This window comes from Etheostoma cragini, chromosome 7, assembly GCF_013103735.1.
Source record: "Etheostoma cragini isolate CJK2018 chromosome 7, CSU_Ecrag_1.0, whole genome shotgun sequence".
In the NCBI taxonomy this organism is placed as follows: Eukaryota; Metazoa; Chordata; class Actinopteri; order Perciformes; family Percidae; genus Etheostoma; species Etheostoma cragini.
The window spans coordinates 5,671,269-5,692,291 of record NC_048413.1 but is presented as its reverse complement, the minus strand read 5'-3'; the positions used below and the strand labels follow the sequence as shown (position 1 = coordinate 5,692,291).

General features: G+C 40.3%; 1 protein-coding gene across 1 annotated transcript in view; it reads right to left on the bottom strand.

The window, feature by feature from the left end:
• Positions 1 to 3,387: 3,387 nt before the first annotated feature.
• Positions 3,388 to 21,023, bottom strand: part of LOC117948124 (mucin-5AC-like) — a 34,829-nt gene continuing 17,193 nt past the window's right edge. Inside the window, exons 26-49 of the mRNA XM_034877605.1 lie at positions 20,869 to 21,012; positions 18,657 to 20,355; positions 18,100 to 18,288; positions 14,869 to 15,060; positions 14,467 to 14,472; positions 14,047 to 14,291; positions 12,631 to 12,767; positions 12,261 to 12,432; positions 11,828 to 12,075; positions 11,343 to 11,526; positions 10,969 to 11,173; positions 10,314 to 10,492; positions 10,123 to 10,192; positions 9,881 to 10,011; positions 8,875 to 8,909; positions 8,605 to 8,773; positions 7,944 to 8,120; positions 7,868 to 7,911; positions 7,292 to 7,414; positions 6,445 to 6,540; positions 5,940 to 6,068; positions 5,803 to 5,842; positions 4,061 to 4,184; positions 3,388 to 3,653 (exon numbers count right to left, since the gene is read on the bottom strand). Of these exons, the coding sequence (XP_034733496.1) occupies positions 3,428 to 3,653; positions 4,061 to 4,184; positions 5,803 to 5,842; positions 5,940 to 6,068; positions 6,445 to 6,540; positions 7,292 to 7,414; positions 7,868 to 7,911; positions 7,944 to 8,120; positions 8,605 to 8,773; positions 8,875 to 8,909; positions 9,881 to 10,011; positions 10,123 to 10,192; positions 10,314 to 10,492; positions 10,969 to 11,173; positions 11,343 to 11,526; positions 11,828 to 12,075; positions 12,261 to 12,432; positions 12,631 to 12,767; positions 14,047 to 14,291; positions 14,467 to 14,472; positions 14,869 to 15,060; positions 18,100 to 18,288; positions 18,657 to 20,355; positions 20,869 to 21,012 (4,964 nt within the window). The 3' untranslated portion in view covers positions 3,388 to 3,427. The remainder of the gene's footprint in view (positions 3,654 to 4,060; positions 4,185 to 5,802; positions 5,843 to 5,939; positions 6,069 to 6,444; positions 6,541 to 7,291; positions 7,415 to 7,867; positions 7,912 to 7,943; positions 8,121 to 8,604; positions 8,774 to 8,874; positions 8,910 to 9,880; positions 10,012 to 10,122; positions 10,193 to 10,313; positions 10,493 to 10,968; positions 11,174 to 11,342; positions 11,527 to 11,827; positions 12,076 to 12,260; positions 12,433 to 12,630; positions 12,768 to 14,046; positions 14,292 to 14,466; positions 14,473 to 14,868; positions 15,061 to 18,099; positions 18,289 to 18,656; positions 20,356 to 20,868; positions 21,013 to 21,023) is intronic.

The following is a 21,023-nucleotide window of genomic DNA, read 5'->3' as shown; positions in this document are numbered from 1 at the left end:
GTAACGGTAGAGCAGCGTTGCTAACTCTCAGCTAACGTAAGTCAGATCCCGCCCATAGACTGAATATCCCGCCCACCGCTCGGTGGCTCCGCTCTCAGTCCGCCCTCTCCTCTAAAATCGTCACATCCGCAACCATGATGGCTGCGCCCATAAACGCAAACTCGACGACTCATTTCTGATCTCCACAAACCAATGGGTGACGTCACTCATGCTCTGTCCATTTATATTAACGGTCTATGAAAAAAACGCAGGAATATAAATGATTAAAACACAATTTTGAAGAAAGACAAATACTTTATTAAATTGTCAGAGCTCCGAGAATGCAGTGAACCAAATATCATGGTGGTTTGTTTCCCTTGTTTATTGTGTCAAAAAGAAGATACAAGTTTTGGTCTTGCAGTGTAATTTTATCTGATTTAGTTGTCTGTCTAAAGGTGTTTGTTTTTTATTACTTTTTATTTATTGTTTTCTTTTGTTTATTTGGCCATTTAACTCACAACAGTTAATGCAATGTTAATAAGCAAAAAACTTTACCCAACTAAAACTAACTTGGATGTCAGGAGAGAAACCTGGCCCATGACCAAATAAAGAGAACATAAGACGGATAAAGACAAACTTTCACATAGTATTTTTTTTAGGCCTTAGCCTAAAAACTTACATTTCATTAAAAAAAAAAAAGACTATCGTAAAACAATGTATACCCCTAATATTGGATGCAGTACTAAAGAAAATGGAAAGACTAAGATGTTTATAGAAACTGCATTTAAGTAGGCCTACACTTTTTCCAAACCCTGGAGAGCAGCAAAAGCAGAATTACTACAATTAAATGGGACAATGAAGTATCTCACGTGTGTTGGTCTGTGGAGCGATCATATAGACTGTATAAAAAAGAAGAATGACTTGATAGAGATGTTACCCAGGTTTTTTTTTGGACACTTTACTCAAAATAAGTTTTATTAACACAGGCACTGGTTACCATGGCCCTATAAGCTGGTCACATAAGGCAGCCCCGCCTGGTCAAAATACGTTCCCGCGCGGCTGGACAAAATACTACAAAACCGAAAATGTTTCAGGAGTAGTGTGGGAATTTGGGAGAATTTAGCAACATTGGAAGCCAAGATGACAACTCTGTTGCCGTTAGCATGTTGCCACATGTTGCTTAAAAACAAGTCCTCCTGTCTGGCTGGAGCAGATGACCAATCCCAAGCTCTGTTTCCATCAACACACTTTTATCAAAATTAAGTGATATTGAATAAAAAATGCTTAATGGAAACATTAAAATTCGATGGAATTTCATAAATATATCGACTCAAAGGAAATACTTTTGTTCTCATCTGATTTTCTCTTGATCAATATACGACTTATGTTAATGTGCTGTATTTATAGAGCGCTTTTCCAGTCTTAACAACTGCTCAAAGCGCTTTTACATCTACAGGAAACATTCACCATTCACACACATTCATACACTGTGGCCGGGGCTGCCGTACAAGTTGCCACCTGCTCATCAGATTTACACTCACACACACATTCACACTCCGATGCGCAGCACCGGGAGCAACTCGGGGTTCAGTGTCTTACCCAAGGACACTTCGACAATGACTGCAGGGGCGGGGATCGAATCACCAACCTTCCGATTGGCAGGCAACCGCTCTACCACCGAGCCACAGCCGCCGCTTATGTGAATAACGCTGATGGAAACGTTATTTGCTGAATAAATAATGAATTGCGATTAAGTTTTAGGTCATTTTATGGTTGCAACCTGCCACAAAGCGAAGAAGAAGAAGTTTTGGTTAATACTTCCTCTCTGTATGCACACATGGCGGGCGTCAACAAAGACAGATGGAAATGGACGGACAAGGAGACAAGAGGCTTTCTGAATTTAGTTTATCAGGAACTCGAAGGAAATGTCAGACAAAGGTTAGGGCAAGCCGTGGGATGTCCTCCGAAGTCAACGTAAGACACTCCAACAGTAAGACATGTCTCAAAAAAAGAGTCTTGCAGTGGTGCTGCAGGGATAATAAAAGGAAGGAAGTAGGTCTTTTGGAGATTATGGTCAACTAGTGTTGGGATTTAAAATTGTATATGTGCTTAAACATTATGTGTGATTTGCATTATACATTCAAGCTAAAAGCTAAAAGCATTATTCCAGCATAAATGAAGACATGTTGGTCATGCATTAAGTTTGTTGTTATAAGTATATGGTTCGTTGTTTGTTGTTTGTTACATTGAGTTGTTTTGCAATAATTCTGTTTCGTAATATAAGATGTTCTGCTACATTTTCTTATAATCCAGCTCTCCTAAATGTGTTAGACGCAGAATTGACTGTTAGGGATGCTCCCTGAGTCTGGTTTCAGTCTCTTTCACCCACACTGATCTTTTCATGAACTGAGGGTAATAAACCTTCAGTCACATTCCAATTGAAAGATAACGAATAGACACACACACACACACACACATACACACACACACACACACACACACACACACACACACACACACACACATTACTGTGGTCTAAAGACTCCACCCTTTGTGAGATAATACTGGGGGTCCAAGAGCCAAAGAGCCAGACAAATTTGGGGGAGAGCCGTGTTAGGGTGACTCTGTATTTGTCTCTAGGATATCCCATGTAATAAAATGGATTCACACATCCACATCTGAGATTTTGACTACTAATTGAATGAACCCTGAGAATGGAGCAGGATTTAGCTCCAACACTAGTGGCTGTTGGAACAGGGTTTTGCCATTTAGAACGAGGTAGCATACTACGGCTAGCCACCTCGTCTCGGCCAGTGACAGAAAAAGCCGTAAAGATGTTGAACAGCTAACTCAGAGACTGAAGACAGAGGACATTCAGAAACCGGATCTCAGTCAAAACAGAATTGATGTTTTTTTTCCCCAAGTTTGTCTGCATATGGAAGCACCAGAGACTCAAAATAACCCCCCAAATCCCAGAAGAAGGGATTTCTTTTCTTCATAATATGGACACCATAAGACAATTCTGGAAAATCCAATCATTGATTTGTTCATTGCTCAAAATCTGTGTTTGTATTGGACCCTTGTCCCCTGTTAATATGGTAGTGTAAATGTGTGTCATCTGCATAACAATAACTTATTTTGTTGCTTTCTATAATCTGAGCCAGTGGTAGCATGTAAATGTTAAAGAGAAGAGGCCCTAGAATAGAGCCTTGTGTCTTCATTCTGGTTCTCCAAAGCTCCCAAAAATAAAAACATTACAAAGATAGAATTTAAGCTGCAGTATAATCTTTATTGACGAGATCCTTGTGGGTTTCTTATCAAGCTAAAACTAAGTACACTGATACATGAGACATAAATAGAGGAACTATGCATGCTGATTCCAGTATAATTTAGTCTGCGTTACTATAAATTAATGCGCCAAATGCATATGCTTGTCCTGGTTTTTGCCTTATCTCCTGCGTCGACGCGACTTGGAGCTGGGGGTAGTGGTTGCAAATTCCCTTTGGCCAGGCACAGAGCACTCTGTCTTGAGGCACCCACAGGTGTTGATGTGGGTGTAGGTGTAAGTGATCTCTGTGTTGTCAGGGCATGAGAGCTGGACCTGGCGCTCAGATGTAGCCAACTCCTGGCAGCAGGAGCAGGTGTGCTGCAAGGATCTTGTTTTGGTAGAATAGCTGAGAGAAGAGAGAAAAGATAGTGAGCCGAATGGGAAAAGACCAAGTAAGGAAATGAGTAAAAATGTAATTAAAACTACAGAGCTGAAACATTTAGAAGCTTCTAAATATGATCATTATATGACATAAACCCAATAAATCACATTTATACAGAAATGAGAAAAACAACAACATTATATTGTACAATGACCATAGAACATCCTTGGATCCTTGAACTATACGTCATGATATCCCAGGTCTTTGATGCACAGGTTATGACCTTTGAGCTCTTAAAATTCCTGCAACTTACATAATGTAACTACCTCTTTGAATGTGACAGAAAGTACAGAAACAGAAACATTTATTTGGCATGTTATGTAATTTTCCATTAAACTAATGATAAGGTAAATGGCATGAGGGGGACTCACAAGGTGAAGGTGCCACATGCTCCATTACAGGATGTGACATTGACCAGGTCTTTGGCATGGCATCCCTGGCTCTCCAGGTACACAGGTGTGGTGGACACACCGCATGGCTCACCCTTCGGAATACCTGGCGCAGGCAAGAAAACAAGTTAAGAGGGAAGAACATCTAATTTGACCCGATTCGCAGATTATAGCATCTGGGGACAAAAGTATGAGTGAAGACAACTACAATTGGTCTTCCAGGGTGGAAATCCTAACTGGTTACTTTCTGAGTTTTTTTGTTGGTTTTGTGAAGTGAATTGATTCTATAAATAAAATTGAATTGAATTGAAGTATAATTTTTAATTTTTAACTTAACTGCAATGAACTACCGCACTAGATCAATACCAATACAAAACAAATGCATTGCTGAATATATGAAGAGGCTCAATAAACCAATGACGTCTTAAATGTACTCTCATCTAGTTCCCCATAAGATATTTGGTGATAACTTTGTATAAGTCCCGTAAACAGTGTTAGTAGTGTATTCGTTTTTGCAGTAATGCAGTAATATAACGCATTACTAATAACATTTCTAGTCTTGTTAAATATTATACTTGTTACAATCTCAGTAACGGGAGTTAAAACGCATTTAAACGCGGACAAAAGGCTGCAAGTTTTATTTCCTGTTGCTGGTTGAGATGATTGCAGAGACAGAGACGTTTGTAAGCGGACAGCAGTATGTCTGAGACGCTGACAGATAAAAAAATGTCAGGAAATAATGTTGAGGCTTGCTACACATGATATCATAGCATTTTATCAGCTGTGGAGAGTAACTCTGCCTGCAGTGGAAAGGTTTTCAAGGACGACCGTGTCTTTTACTGGGACAATTTGTTCAATATGTTGCAGTTTTACAAACTAGAACGTGAGTAACTTAAGCTTTAGTGTCTCACATTCATCTCAGTATTCTAGCAAGAATACACAACCAACAACTGCCGTGTAGGCTACTACAAAATAAAAGCACTTCCTGTGACGGTTTGCAGTAAAACCAATACAGTTGTGTACCTTTTTACATAAATCAAATACTGTAAATAATGTAGATATTGAGTTTTTATCACATTATCATTGACCATTTCCTTTAGACTACCTTAGTTTTAAACTAAACATGAATATCTTATTCAAGTGTTTTAAACAAACATTTTACAACAATGCCATACTTCAATCCAACTGTAAGGTACTTTTAATTGAGTATTTTCATTTTCTCCTACTTGCCTATTGTACGTTTTACTTATCTATTTGTATAGCTTTAGTTATTTTGCATATTCATATTAATTATAAAAATACTATGAATAATCTATGATGTATTAAAGTGAATGAAGAGGAGACTTCGTTGATCCGGTGGTGAAATTCACATGCTAGCTGCCAAGTCAAACTTACAATATTATTTTGGTAAAAGTAACTCAAAAGTAATGCAAAGTGACGCAAGTGTAACGCATTACAATTCAGAGACAGAAATACAGTAATAAAACTAATTACTCTCAAATTACTGTAACTAGTAATCTATAATGTGTTACATTTTAGAAGTAATTTACCCAACACTGCCCATAAATGGGTTGTATATGACTTAGAAAGAGCTGCTCACAATGGTTCTGCTCATTTAGCTTGAAATCTTAGAATCTTGGAGGGACATCACGTGGCTTTGTGTGCTAGAGTAAGAAGAGAGTGTGGAGGAGGAGTGTAAATAATATGCTGGAAGCAATACATACAGATGTGGCAGCATCCGTCTGGAGCTATGGTCTCTGTGCCCTGCAGGAGCCAAAAACATGTACATCAAAATCACATCATCCATGACGTATTAGTTTCCAACCTCAAATTATATGTGTGTGTGCGTGTGTGCACTCACCGGTATGCATTCATTAGGGTCATAGAGGGGACAGGTTGTCTTAGCTTCTATGGTGATGAACTGATTAGCGATCTTCACACACTCAAACTTCACACAGGCGTTCCCGGCAGGACTCCAAATGGAGCCAGGCTAAATAATAAAACAACAGAATTTTGAAACAGTCGTGCAGACAAGGTTGGATCAGAGTCACTATCATCTCTGTGTCGTCATCTGTGGACTGTTCTTGTGCTGGTTTTTATAGTCTTTGACTCTGAGCCCTTCTTGTCTCCCTGTGGCCTTATCATCTGATATGTGGTTTTGTTAACAGACATGGCAAGTTGAACTTGAAGAAATGTGTCATGTTATGCTGAAACAGCCAAAAAGTAACAACAAATGAAAGCAATGTGATCTGATAGCATCATTATCTTTAAAAGAAAGAAGATATGGTGGAGACCTAAGAAACCTTATACATGTATCAAATCAAATGTCTTTCATTCATTTCTTGCACACACACTTTTGGACCAACCTTTAATGTGTATGTGGCATTCAACAGCACCACAATGCAGCTTGTTTGGACACATGTCCCACAGCACCGGTTAGCGCTGATCTGGTACTCATAACCCTGAACAAAGACACAAAGACACAAACTCAACATACAAACAATGCACATCAAAATGTAAAACCAGCACAACAGCTGGGTTGTTTTGAAATGTACAGGATGTCAGAATTTGGATTCACGGTTGACATTAGTATTTTGTTGGTTTTGCAGGATGACTTATATTTTATAACTTCTGTTAGTTATTTCCAGTTGTAAAAAAGAGGCAAAACTAAAGCTGAGGCAAACTTTAGAACAAAATGTGTCGAACTAACAATGTGTGCAGTTGAAAGACAAATTTTATCCAAGCACTAGTGCTTGGATAAAATCAAAATCAAATCAAACTCAAAACATTCTGTAGGTCCAAATTATAGATTCTGAAGCGGGTCTTTTTAGATGGTGAACTGAGCCATGTTCAGTATGAATCTCCCTTGACTTTTTCCAGTAGATGATGTTTACTTAATCTCAGCTCTGTAGAATATATGAAGGTGCTCTCAAACAGATTTCAGCAGCACGCTCCCCTATAATAATCCCTGTCCAAATCTGTGTCGGGCGCTTTCGTAATTTTGCTTAATTTCCATTTTCATAACGGCAAATCCGGTCAGTTTTTATGGGCATTATTGCCAACAAGAAAAATTACAATGATACTCATGCTATCTTCAAATTCAATGCATGTTTGGAATAGCATGTGGCAAATGAGTGTGCTCAAAGAACATGTTTATAAGGAAATAAAAAATGAAAGTGAGAGGGGAGGGAAAGAGAGAGCGAGAAAACCTACCACAGGGCAGTTGGTGTCACAGGGTATAGTCTTACAGTCTATAATGTTCAGTTGGCTGCTGGCATTGACCTTGTTACTACAAATGCACTTCTCACATGGCTTCATGGGCACGAGGTCTCCAACCTGGACGGACAAGGTAAGAAGGTCAGCACAGAGACACACAATCACACTTGGAAACATTACTTCCTTTCAGTATCATGTAGTCCAGTATGACACCACTGTAAACCTAACCATTAAAAAGTTATATGTTAATACCTTTGAGAGTGAACTAGTTTTGTAAAGGAAGAATGCATGGCTGAGCTGCTGTAATTGATTGCATTGGGTTTTACAAGTGTAACTAAAGTGATCACTGAGTGTATGTTCATAATTAGTCTGGATCAACGGAAGTACATTTCTGGGATAATTACTTGACATCCAAATGTCCCTCATGTTCCGCTCTATGTGTCACCATTCTCAAACACACTTCACTTTGGGAAACAACAAACTTTGAGCTAGCAAAACAATATGTATTCTTTTATCCCTAAGTCAATTCACATCAGTTTCAGGTTAGGGTGGTAGTAAGACGGGAGATCTCACCTGGTACTCATTGTTGTTGAAAACACACACATCCGGTTTAGGCACTGTTAAGGAAACCAATCAATAAATGCATTTAAATGTGATGCAACAATTGATATGGTTAAAATGCAACATGGTAATGCAGTTCCAGTATGCGCTAGCATAGTACACTCACCGCAAGAGTGTTTCCAACAGCAGACTCCCTTAGTTTTGTTCAGAATAAAACCAAGAGGACAGGACGGCACAAGACCAGAGCACAGCGTCCCATCACAACCTGTTCAGAGGCACAAGTGGATAAATGAAGGAGGGGATGTTCACACCAGCAAATATCACAAGATAAACATGTATTATAATTATATTAAAGGAGCCTTTTCACTTGGATGCAAGTCCTTAAAGGTCCCATGGCATGAAAATGTCAGTTTGCAAGTTGGTCAAGGCCACACCCAGATACAGTATTAGGGGACCACTAAGGCCTATATAAAAGACACTTCAGACACAGTATTAGGGGACCACTAAGGTCTATATAAAAGAGACTTCAGATACAGTATTAGGGATCACTAAGGTCTATATAAAAGAGACTTCAGATACAGTATTAGGGGACCACTAAGGTCTATATAAAAGCATCCAAAGAGCACAATGTCATGGGACCTTTAAAAAAACCTTTAAAAAAAAAAACTTGGTTTTCAGAACTAGCAAGAAAAGAACAAATGGACATTTTTGGTTGTGCCTTACAATTCCCCTTCTTTGTGCTCACTTACCACACTTCTCCTTTTGACAGCAGTCAACCGTTTCAGTGACCTTGACCTGGCCCTCTTCGTCACAGCTGAGGGGGGGCTGTGTTGGACAGGACACGGGAAGGCAGCTGACCTGGAGTGTGTCCTCCTCACATCTACACTCATTACAGTTTGCTGTCCACGTCGAATTGGCCTGAGGGCACAATTTTTATTGCAGAGTTATGGCATAATACACTATTTGGGCCTTTCCAAAGGTTAATAAACCGGGACTGGCATTGTAAACAAATCACTTACCTGTGTCCAACTTCCATTTGACAGCCGACAAATTTCTATTTGGAGAAAAATATGAACAGTCATTTGCATTTCATCACAGAGTCGTAGATAAGACTCATCACATCACAACTTGCACAATAGGTTTATCTACAGCTTTATCAATACTAGTTACGTGGTTGTGCATTTCTATTTTAAATCCCAACTTGTATATATTTTAAATTTGTTCTTATATTCTATCCCATTATTATTTCATGTATATTGCATCCTGGTATTTCATGCATATACTGTATGTGTGCAATGTGTCTGATATTTTGCAGCTTTTTTTGGGATCAATAAAAATCAATCTATCTATCTATCTATCTATCTATCTATCTATCTATCTATCTATCTATCTATCTATCTATCTTTGTTCAGCCTGCTTCAGGAGCTAAGGCTTGGAAATCCTCTATGTATTCTCTCTGAAATCACAGTTAAAAAAAAACATTTCCTTTCCACTATTAATTTTTTTTTAATTTTCCCTTGCTAGGGTAATAAAATCTTTTTCTAGTTTTTATTGTCCCCACTTCTTTTTCTAAAAATTGGTTCTAAAAACTGGATTGACCGTCCTTAAGTCAGGCACTATGTGATAGCGAGGGGCCATGGAACTCGCTCAGCTGCAGATACAGTAGTCAGGTGCATGGTCTGTAATTTAATTGACGGCAAAGGCTAAGATTCCAGCAATACCTATGGCGTTAATGGCTTGAGTCTCAGCTTTCTTAAAGAACTGCTCAAGCTAAATCAGTTTTGTTTTAGGATGTAGACAAAAAGAGACTAAACAGGTGAAGCTGAAACTTGTATCCTGTGCAGACCATCAGAACTAGTTGGTAGTTCTGCAAAACAGTGGATCAAATCATGACATTTTGGAGTGTTTGTTGAATCATTCTAATCAGCTGCAGTACTTAATCACAAAAGGCCATTAAAAAGTGCAGCACATTCTTGTCCATGGCTTCCATAGCTGTTGCCATGTAGTAGTGCCGTCTGCTCTTACCACAGTTGCGCACACATTCATTAGAGCTGGAAGAGAGGAGGAAGTAGTCATCTGGGCAGAAACAACCCTCCAGCTCCACATTTGTCATAGCACTGAACTCATTGACAGCATAGACGAATTTCTGGTTGTACCTAAAAGGAGCAACCGCATATTATGTGAAGGTTGTATGTGGTGAAAGCATAAATGAATGCAAATGGATTGAGTGTGATGAGCAACAACAATGTTTTGGTAAATTGCTGTACCAGGAATCACAGGTAGGCTCCACCTGAGGACCACATGCCCGATAGACTTTGGGACTTGGACATTTATATTCTATTAAGAGATGAAAAGAGATGAACACATTATCATTTAGTTAGGGTGATTGCTGTAATGTTTTTATAAAAGGTAATAGTTGTAGTGCTTGACTATAACATGACATATTCAGGTTGCATACCACAGAGTCCGTCGGTGGCATTTCTCCAGTCAATACACAGTCCAGACTCAGCACAGGCATCGGCATAGCTTTGTAAGCTGGTGCAGCCAACGAAATTTATGTGCATGTGGCAAATGTCAAACTCACAGGCCTTGACAAATGGAGTGTAGTCAATAACCTTGTGGCAAGCTTCAAACACACTGGGGAAATTTGAATTTATAGTTAGTATGGACAAACGGAATGCATCATTGCAGATTATCAAGAAGTGATTAAACCTGTATTGCTTATCAGGTGTGTTTGTCATTGTTATTTTAAAGATGGAATCCGTAACACAGATGGCTTCATTAATCTGTCAAAGTACTAACCTTTTGTCATTTGGACAGCTGTCTTAATTTATGCTATAGCATATTCAGGCATGACATGAAGGTGGTTGAAAGAGCCACAACACTTGCATGATATTTGTAGAACATAAGGGAGCTGTAAAGGACTGATGTGAAAGAAGAGTGTTTTCTCTTCTCCTAGAGGCTGATGCCAGCCCAACTTCTCTCCAGTGAATCCGCGTATACATTTTCTCACGTTTAAGCATTTACCTGACAGTTCTGCTACTCTACTTTAGTGTCTGATGTTGCAGATGGCTAGTGCAATTTCTGAAATGTTTTGCGTTTTTTCCTCCTACCTGCCCTTAATGATCTCACAGATGGTTGTATCGCAGTTGCTATGCGGAGTCGTTGGCATAGGCGTAGGTGTAGGTGTAGGTGTAACTGTGGGATTAATATGTTCACAGCTTTCAGCATGCCAATGATGTGCCATATTAGGACATGAAGGATCAATTTTGCCACTTGGCAACATGCAGTCATCTGTCCGGTTGTTGTCACATGTGCCTAAAGAAACCCAAAGCATTATGAATCATATGGATTGCAGAATGTTATATCTGTTGTGAGTAACAGGTTCACAAAATATTTAACATCTATACAAGAACATGTCATTTATCAACTGCTGTCCGAACTCTACATTGAGTAAGAGACTATTCATTTCTACTGCAGGACTCACCACACTGTCCCTCGGTGTTGCCGGCAAATTTACTATAGGGGAGGTAGATGCCGAATATGAGTCCTGAGAAGGTGATCTTGGCATGGATTGCAGGGATGACAAGCACTGTTTCTATACCGGTGGAGGTTATACGGAAGTCACCATTCTGGTATGCAGGACGCACATGCTTGCCATTCACAGTGGTCTAAAACAAAAAAGCATAATGATATAAATGTCAGAAATAACCATTGACGCCAGTCTTTGTAAGGTTCAATCCACCAACCGTAAGCCCTTCTTTGGACAGGTTTTACAAATAAGAATCAGGTCAGGTACAACACAGTCTCACTCCCAACCTGTCAAGATCCAAGGCTTGGTCAATTGGTCGTCACTTTGATAAGTTGTGTTGTAAGGTATGGAGTCCAAACCAGTGAATGCATTTGCACAGGATAATAAAACGTTTGAGTTTGAATTAAAAACAGAGAAAGATAATAGTGCCATGTTATTACCTGATTTGTGTAAATGCCATTAACCTCCTTCTGCATTATAAAGATTGTGTAGCTCTTGTAGAAGACAGTGATGGACTGAGGACAGGCCAAGCCCTCAGCAGAATTACAGTAGTAGTTATCGATCATAACACTGAAGTTGTATTTGGGTAATATCTCCTTCATCAGCCAGTATGAACAGTTGCCTTGAAAACCATAGTAAGTTCCATCGAAGGTGACATAATGGGGGTCTCCCCAACCATAGCAGATACCTTCAAACAAAACGCATATTTCACTTTTAAAATTACATTTCAAGTAAGCTGGGTATCATTTAAGACATGCAATCCAGTGTTAAATCAAATATAAGTAAAATAATATAAAAAAGAGCTAAAATTCTTTCACATTGTTTAACCTTAGGGTTCTTCAAGCAAGCAAAATTTCCGAGGGTCAGACTTACATTGGCACTCATAGTGGAAGCAGCATCCATCCTCATCCAGCACTTTAACAGCAGGGAAGTTATTTGCACATACTACAGGCTTTGGAGTTGGACATTGTGTTTGGTTATAGGTCACCTTGCCATTATCACATGTCCCAACAAGACAGTTACTCTCCTTCCAAATTTCACCATCCTATGGGGACAATCATAGATTGAAATCATTAAAAACAGAGAGTGCTGGTATTGTCATAAAAAAACATTAATTTGTCATACCAAATCATTGGCAAATTTAATTATAACATTTTAAGGATTAAGTACTAATCTACTGCTTAACAATTACGTATACAAATAATGTTAAACAATTATGCAAATGAAAAAAAAAAAAAAGTACCTTTCTTGGAGGGTTTACACACTCTTTCCTTGTATTATTACACGGATGGTGGTCTTTGAGTACTATATGACAGTTTTCATTGCAGTACCCTATATAGCAGTAGCCATCATGGTCGGACATATTGTAGACTATGGAGTCTGAAAATGAGGCACAGGCAGATTGTTGAAAAGGGGTCTGTCACATATTTCTTATGTTATATACTGTATGCTGTATTACAGAGGCTATCATACATAACATGTATGCACTGGATACTGTCCATTCCATGGATCAATCAGTCCGTCAATCAATCAATTAATCAATCAATAATTTAAGGTGTCTCTTTGACAAATGAAGGAGCAGCTGTACACACTCTCTAAAAGGCCATTCCAAAGATGCTGATGCTTTGGAAATGTCTGTTCTTCTGTGGAAGCTCCGCCAGAACTGTCTTCTAAAACAGAGGGGCTTAACAGCTGTTGTGCCATTTCGGGGGACCTTCATCTTACTGATGAAAACAAGAATATTGTAGAAATTGGTCCAGTACTAAGCAAGACCACTGCAGTCAACAGCATAAAAAAAAGCGAAAAATGTAAGTAATTGGGAAATTGTTTACTAAATGTGCTTGTTATTTAATAACATTGAAGTGTCAATGTTATTAAAAATATTCCTACAAAGGTCCACCTTAGTAAAATCCTTTTTCTTCAACATAAAAACATTGCCGGAATTTCTATCATTAAACTCGCCAGCCTTCATTTAAAGTTGACAAAAACAAAAAAATTATAAACCCTAGTTTGTCTTTCCACAATTCCAACAACCACACCTCTGTTTTGGTTGAAAACACATAATTTACCCATTAACATCAGAAAATATGTTGGCTCTTTAAAGTATTGTTTATTTAAATACAAGACTCCATTTAATTAAACAATACTTTCAACATGGGTTTGACGAGAGCGATTATTGAGCATTTTTGGATTAAACAAAAATGATATTACTCTTAAACCAAAATGTCTATTCTTTACAAATAAAAATAACACTCTGAAATTGTCAGAGATGCAAAATTGCTCTACATGATTGCATTGCAGCCTGACTTTCAGCTGACACTTACAGCGTATCTTACAAAAAACTGGACTAATTTCAAAGATTTTTGGTGATATTAGCCTCACGGTTGTCCACTTTGAAAAAAACAAAAACAAACTTAAATCGTTCATTAAAAGTATGTATAGTAAAGATGGTTTGCAATATTTTTAATGTAGAAAAGTAAAGCTAGCTGGCCAACGTTTGAATGTGTTATGTAGGGATTACATTCTTTTGACTAGATTTGTTAAATTTGAATGGTGAAAGAGATTTTGCAAAATGCCAACATAGCTTTTATGATCACAACGGTGTCTGAAATAGATAGATACATGTTAAAATGTGTATGTCTTTATTAGCAGAACTTACTAGGGGGGAACAGGATACCATTATGAAGGCAATGGCAAATTTGTTGTACCGTAGATGGCGCAGTAGTTGGTCGAGAGGGTGTTCCTGTGACTATATGTAACTCAGTTGTAGTAGAAGGTGTAGTGGTTGTACTGGTAGATGTAGGTGGCTGAGTTGTTGTTTCGGTTGTGGTAGAAGGTGTAGTGGATATCGTAGTTGAAGGTGTTGTAGTTGGAACTGTAGCTGAGGGAGTTGATGTTGGAAGTCTAGTAGAAGGAGGTTGTGTTGGACACCCACAGCATTTAAATCTGATCTCGTAATCAAAACACTCTTGCTGGAGCCCTTGTTGTTTGTTGTAGCATATGAGACCAACATCTTTCTTGCAAATCACATTTTGTCCCACCAGTGACATGGGAAGTCCTGGGTAAAGGGTAGCTCTACATTGGACTTCTTCAGGAGCCGAGCATATATGATAACCAGCAGAGATTAGGTTCTTGATGGATTCATTGTCCCCCCCATCAGGGCCTGTTGTGGGTTTCCCATTATTGATCCATTCCGACCAGCCACATGTCATATCATGTCCCTCTGGGCAAGATGTAGGTGTAGGTGGCTGACTAGTAGTTGGTGTTTCAGTTGTGGTTGATGGTGTAGGGGTTGTACTAGTAGTTGTAGGTGGTTGAGCTGTTGTTTCAGTTGTAGTAGAAGGTGTAGTGGATGTCGTAGTTGAAGGTGTTGTGGTTGGAACTGAAGTTGAGGGAGTTGAAGGTGTTGTAGTTGGAGTTGTAGTTGAGGGAGTTGAAGGTGTTCTAGCTGGAACTGTGGTATAAGGTGAAGTGGTGGTACTAGTAGTTGTAGGTGGCTGAGTTGTTGTTGTTTCGGTTGTGGTAGAAGGTGTAGTGGTTGTTGTAGTTGAAGGTGTTGTAATTGGAATTGAAGTCGAGGGAGTTGAAGATGTAGTTGTAACTGTAGTTGAGGGAGTTGAAGGTGTTGTAGTTGTAACTGTAGTTGAGGGAGTTGAAGGTGTAGGAGTTGTAACTGTAGTTGAGGGAGTTGAAGGTGTTGGTATTGGAAGTGTAGTAGAAGGAGGTTGTGTTGGACACCCACAGCATTTAAATCTGATCTCGTAATCAAAACACTCTTGCTGGAGCCCTTGTTGTTTGTTGTAGCATATGAGACCAACATCTTTCTTGCAAATAACATTTTGTCCCACCAGTGACATGGGAAGTGCTGGGTAAAGGGTAGCTCTACATTGGACCTCTTCAGGAGCCAAGCATATATGATAACCAGCAGAGATTAGGTTCTTGATGGATTCATTGTCCCCCCCATCAGGACCTGTTGTGGGCTTGCCATGATTGATCCATTGTGACCAGCCACATGTCATATCATGTCCCCCTGGGCAAGTCGTAGGTGTTGGTGGCTGACTAGTGGTTGGTGTTTCAGATGTGGTTGATGGTGTAGGCGTTGTAAAAGTAGTTGTAGGTGGCTGAGTTGTGTCAGTTGTAGTAGAAGGTGTAGTGGATGTTGAAGTTGAAGGTGTTGTAGTTGGAATTGAAGTTGAGGGAGAGGAAGATGTTGTAGTTGTAACTGTAGTTGTAACTGTAGTTGAGGGAGTTGAAGGTGTAGGAGTTGTAACTGTAGTGGAGGGAGTTGAAGGTGTAGGAGTTGGAAGTGTAGTAGATGGAGGTTGTGTTGGACACCCACAACATTTAAATCTGATCTCATAATCAAAACACTCTTGTTGGAGCCCTTGTTGTTTGTTGTAGCATATAAGACCAACATCTTTCTTGCAAATCACATTTTGTCCAACCAGTGACATGGGAAGTGTTGGGTAAAGGGTAGCTCTGCATTGGACCTCTTCAGGAGCCGAGCATATGTGATAACCAGCAGAGATTAGGTTCTTGATGGATTCAATGTCTCCCCCATCAGGGCCTTTTGTGGGCTTCCCATTATTGATCCATTCCGACCAGCCACATGTCACATCATGTCCCCCTGGGCAAGTTGTAGGTGTTGGTGGCTGAATTGTTTCAGTTGTAGTAGAAGGTGTAGTGGATGTCGAAGTTGAAGGTGTTGTAGTTGTAACTGTAGTTGAGGGAGTTGAAGGTGTAGGAGTTGTAACTGTAGTTGAGGGAGTTGAAGGTGTTGGTGTTGGAAGTGTAGTAGAAGGAGGTTGTGTTGGACACCCACAGCATTTAAATCTGATCTCATAATCAAAACACTCTTGCTGGAGCCCTTGTTGTTTGTTGTAGCATATAAGACCAACATCTTTCTTGCAAATCACATTTTGTCCCACTAGTGACATTGGAAGTCCTGGGTAAAGGGTAGCTCTACATTGGACTTCTTCAGGAGCCAAGCATATATGATAACCAGCAGAGATTAGGTTCTTGATGGATTCATTGTCCCCCCCATTAGGGCCTGTTGTGGGCTTCCCATTATTGATCCATTCCGACCAGCCACATGTCACATCATGTCCCCCTGGGCAAGTTGTAGGTGTTGGTGGCTGAATTGTTTCAGTTGTAGTAGAAGGTGTAGTGGATGTCGAAGTTAAAGGTGTTGTAGTTGTAACTGTAGTTGAGGGAGTTGAAGGTGTAGGAGTTGTAACTGTAGTTGAGGGAGTTGAAGGTGTTGGTGTTGGAAATGTAGTAGAAGGAGGTTGTGTTGGACACCCACAGCATTTAAATCTGATCTCATAATCAAAACACTCTTGCTGGAGCCCTTGTTGTTTGTTGTAGCATATGAGACCAACATCTTTCTTGCAAATCACATTTTGTCCCACCAGTGACATGGGAAGTGCTGGGTAAAGGGTAGCTCTACATTGGACTTCTTCAGGAGCGGAGCATATGTGATAACCAGCAGAGATTAGGTTCTTGATGGATTCATTGTCCCCCCCATTAGGGCCTGTTGTGGGCTTCCCGTTATTGATCCATTCCGACCAGCCACATGTCACATCATGTCCCCCTGGGCAAGTTGTAGGTGTTGGTGGCTGAATTGTTTCAGTTGTAGTAGAAGGTGTAGTGGATGTCGAAGTTGAAGGTGTTGTAGTTGTAACTGTAGTTGAGGGAGTTGAAGGTGTAGGAGTTGTAACTGTAGTTGAGGGAGTTGAAGGTGTTGGTGTTGGAAGTGTAGTAGAAGGAGGTTGTGTTGGACACCCACAGCATTTTAATCTGATCTCGTAATCAAAACACTCTTGCTGGAGCCCTTGTTGTTTGTTGTAGCATATAAGACCAACATCTTTCTTGCAAATCACATTTTGTCCCACTAGTGACATTGGAAGTCCTGGGTAAAGGGTAGCTCTACATTGGACTTCTTCAGGAGTGGAGCATATGTGATAACCAGCAGAGATTAGGTTCTTGATGGATTCATTGTCCCCCCCATTAGGGCCTTTTGTGGGCTTCCCGTTATTGATCCATTCCGACCAGCCACATGTCACATCATGTCCCCCTGGGCAAGTTGTAGGTGTTGGTGGCTGAATTGTTTCAGTTGTAGTAGAAGGTGTAGTGGATGTCGAAGTTGAAGGTGTTGTAGTTGTAACTGTAGTTGAGGGAGTTGAAGGTGTAGGAGTTGTAACTGTAGTTGAGGGAGTTGAAGGTGTTGGTGTTGGAAGTGTAGTAGAAGGAGGTTGTGTTGGACACCCACAGCATTTAAATCTGATCTCGTAATCAAAACACTCTTGCTGGAGCCCTTGTTGTTTGTTGTAGCATATGAGACCAACATCTTTCTTGCAAATCACATTTTGTCCCACCAGTGACATGGGAAGTGCTGGGTAAAGGGTAGCTCTACATTGGACTTCTTCCGGAGCCGAGCATATGTGATAACCAGCAGAGATTAGGTTCTTGATGGATTCATTGTCCCCCCCATCAGGGCCTGTTGTGGGCTTCCCATTATTGATCCATTCCGACCAGCCACATGTCACATCATGTCCCCCTGGGCAAGTTGTAGGTGTTGGTGGCTGAATTGTTTCAGTTGTAATGGAAGGTGTAGTGGATGTCAAAGTTGAAGGTGTTGTAGTTGGACCTGTAGTTGAGGGAGTTGAAGGTGTTCTAGCTGGAACTGTGGTATAAGGTGAAGTGGTGGTACTAGTAGTTGTAGGTGGCTGAGTTGTTGTTTCGGTTATGGTAGAAGGTGTAGTGGTTGTTGTAGTTGAAGGGGCTGTAATTGGAACTGAAGTTGAGGTAGTTGAAGATGTTGTCGTTGTAACTGTAGTTGAGGGAGTTGAAGGTGTTGTAGTTGTAACTGTAGTTGAGGGAGTTGAAGGTGTAGGAGTAACTGTAATTGAGGGAGTTAAAGGTGTAGGAGTTGTTACTGTAGTTGAGGGAGTTAAAGGTGTAGGAGTTGGAAGTGTAGTAGATGGAGGTTGTGTTGGACACCCACAGCATTTAAATCTGATCTCATAATCAAAACACTCTTGCTGGAGCCCTTGTTGTTTGTTGTAGCATATGAGACCAACATCTTTCTTGCAAATCACATTTTGTCCCACCAGTGACATGGGAAGTGCTGGGTAAAGGGTAGCTCTGCATTGGACTTCTTCAGGAGCCGGGCATATATGATAACCAGCAGAGATTAGGTTCTTGATGGATTCATTGTCCCCCCCATCAGGGCCTGTTGTGGGCTGCCCATTATTGATCCATTCCGACCAGCCACATGTCACATCATGTCCCCCTGGGCAAGTCGTAGGTGTTGGTGGCTGACTAGTGGTTGGTGTTTCAGATGTGGTTGATGGTGTTGGCGTTGTAAAAGTAGTTGTAGGTGGCTGAGTTGTTTCAGTTGTAGTAGAAGGTGTAGTGGATGTTGAAGTTGAAGTTGTTGTAGTTGGAACTGAAGCTGAGGGAGTTGAAGATGTTGTAGTTGGAACTGTAGTTGAGGGAGTTGAAGGTATTGTAGTTGTAACTGTAGTTGAGGGAGTTGAAGGTGTAGGAGTTGTAACTGTAGTTGAGGGAGTTGAAGGTGTTGGTGTTGGAAGTGTAGTAGAAGGAGGTTGTGTTGGACACCCACAGCATTTAAATCTGATCTCGTAATCAAAACACTCTTGTTGGAGCCCTTGTTGTTTGTTGTAGCATATGAGACCAACATCTTTCTTGCAAATCACATTTTGTCCCACCAGTGACATGGGAAGTCCTGGGTAAAGGGTAGCTCTACATTGAACTTCTTCAGGAGCCAAGCATATATGATAACCAGCAGAGATTAGGTTCTTGATGGATTCATTGTCCCCCCCATCAGGGCCTGTTGTGGGTTTCCCATTATTGAACCATTCCGACCAGCCACATGTCATATCATGTCCCTCTGGGCAAGGTGTTGGTGTAGGTGGCTGACTCGTAGTTGGTGTTTCAGTTGTGGTTGATGGTGTAGGGGTTGTACTAGTAGTTGTAGGTGGCTGAGTTGTTGTTTCAGTTGGAGTAGAAGGTGTAGTGGATGTTGTAGTTGAAGGTGTTGTAATTGGAACAGTAGGTGAGGGAGTTGAAGGTGTTGTAGCTGGAGCTGTGGTAGACAGTGTAGTGGTTGTACCAGTAGTTGTAGGTGGCTGAGTTGTTGTTTCAGTTGTGGTAGAGAGTCTGGCGGTCGTAGTAGAAGGTGGTTTAGTCGGTATGGCTGTGATAGAAGTAGTAGGTTTTGGTGATGTGCTGCACATCACTGTCTGGCAACACTTTACCTTTATTTCATAATCTAAACATATGGGAGGATCCTGTAACCTGTTCTCACACAGAAGTCCTTGGTTATTACATGTCACTTTTTGTGCCAATTGATTTAGGGGAGTCAGCGGATAGTGCTTTGACCGACATTCCACTGCCACTGGATTTTCACAGATGTGAAATCCTTTCTGAATGATGTGTTTGATGGTTTCATTGTCGCCACCTCCATTACCGTATTCAGGATAGTCTGAACTTATCCAGTGTGACCAGTTGCATAATGTTTCCTGACAAGATGTTTTGGTAACATCTTTAGTCGTTGTAGGTATTGAAGATGTTGTAGGAGTATGCTCTGTTGGGCATGCACTGTAGTCACAACACTGAACTCTGACTTGGTAGTTAAAGCACAAGGCCAGTGGTCCTGACTGGTCTTCATTTCTGCAAGTCAGCCCCTTAGCCAGATTACATTCCACCACTTGTCCCACATTTTCAATGGTGACATTTGGGAATTTCTCAGCTCTGCATTGGATCTGGCTTGGATTAGCACATATATTGTGCCCTGCCTCTCTAATCTTTTTGTATGTTTCCATGTCTCCTCCTTGTGTTCCCAGTGTCGGGAAGCTGGTATCATACCATGGTGACCAATTACAAGGAGTACATGGAACTGGCCCTGTGTGTGGCTCTGTAGACACACATAATGCAGGTGTTGGTTATGTGGTGAATCTAACATAATATAACTTACTATGTCTTCACTTTCCAAAATGAATACCTTGTACATACCTGGTGTGGTTGATGAAAAAACAAAGATGGTTGTAGACTGGGTGGCTGTAGTAGTGGGCATGTGTGTTGTCGTTATGGATACTGGGCATGGATTTGACTTGTGGTCAATGGTACCATTATTTCCACACACTGCTGTGATGCAGTTACCATATCCATCGGTTGTGTTATAAATTAGATTGCCAGGGGGATATTTGTTTCCATTATATGTGCAAGTACAGGCTGTAAAAGAGGATATGTATTATTAACATATTAACCCAACATAAATATATATTTTTACAACCAACAATCTTTCCAAAATTTTGCATACCTTGGGCATCATACTGGCATTGGATAGTCATTGAACTGCATGTACTTCAAAAAAGAAAACATGAATACATGTCAGTTTTTTTAACTTACAACAAATAACCTTTCTTGGGACATGTAATGTAGACCTACCATGTACGACAGTTTTTGGTTGTGGGCACTTTGTCATTATTATTGTAGTGTTTCCCCTCTTTATCGTAGCAGCCACATTGTTCTTTTAGTACACATGTCATTGTATCCTCATCAAAGTATGGCTGAGCAGGAGGACATTTTGGATAGCAACCTGATTAAAAA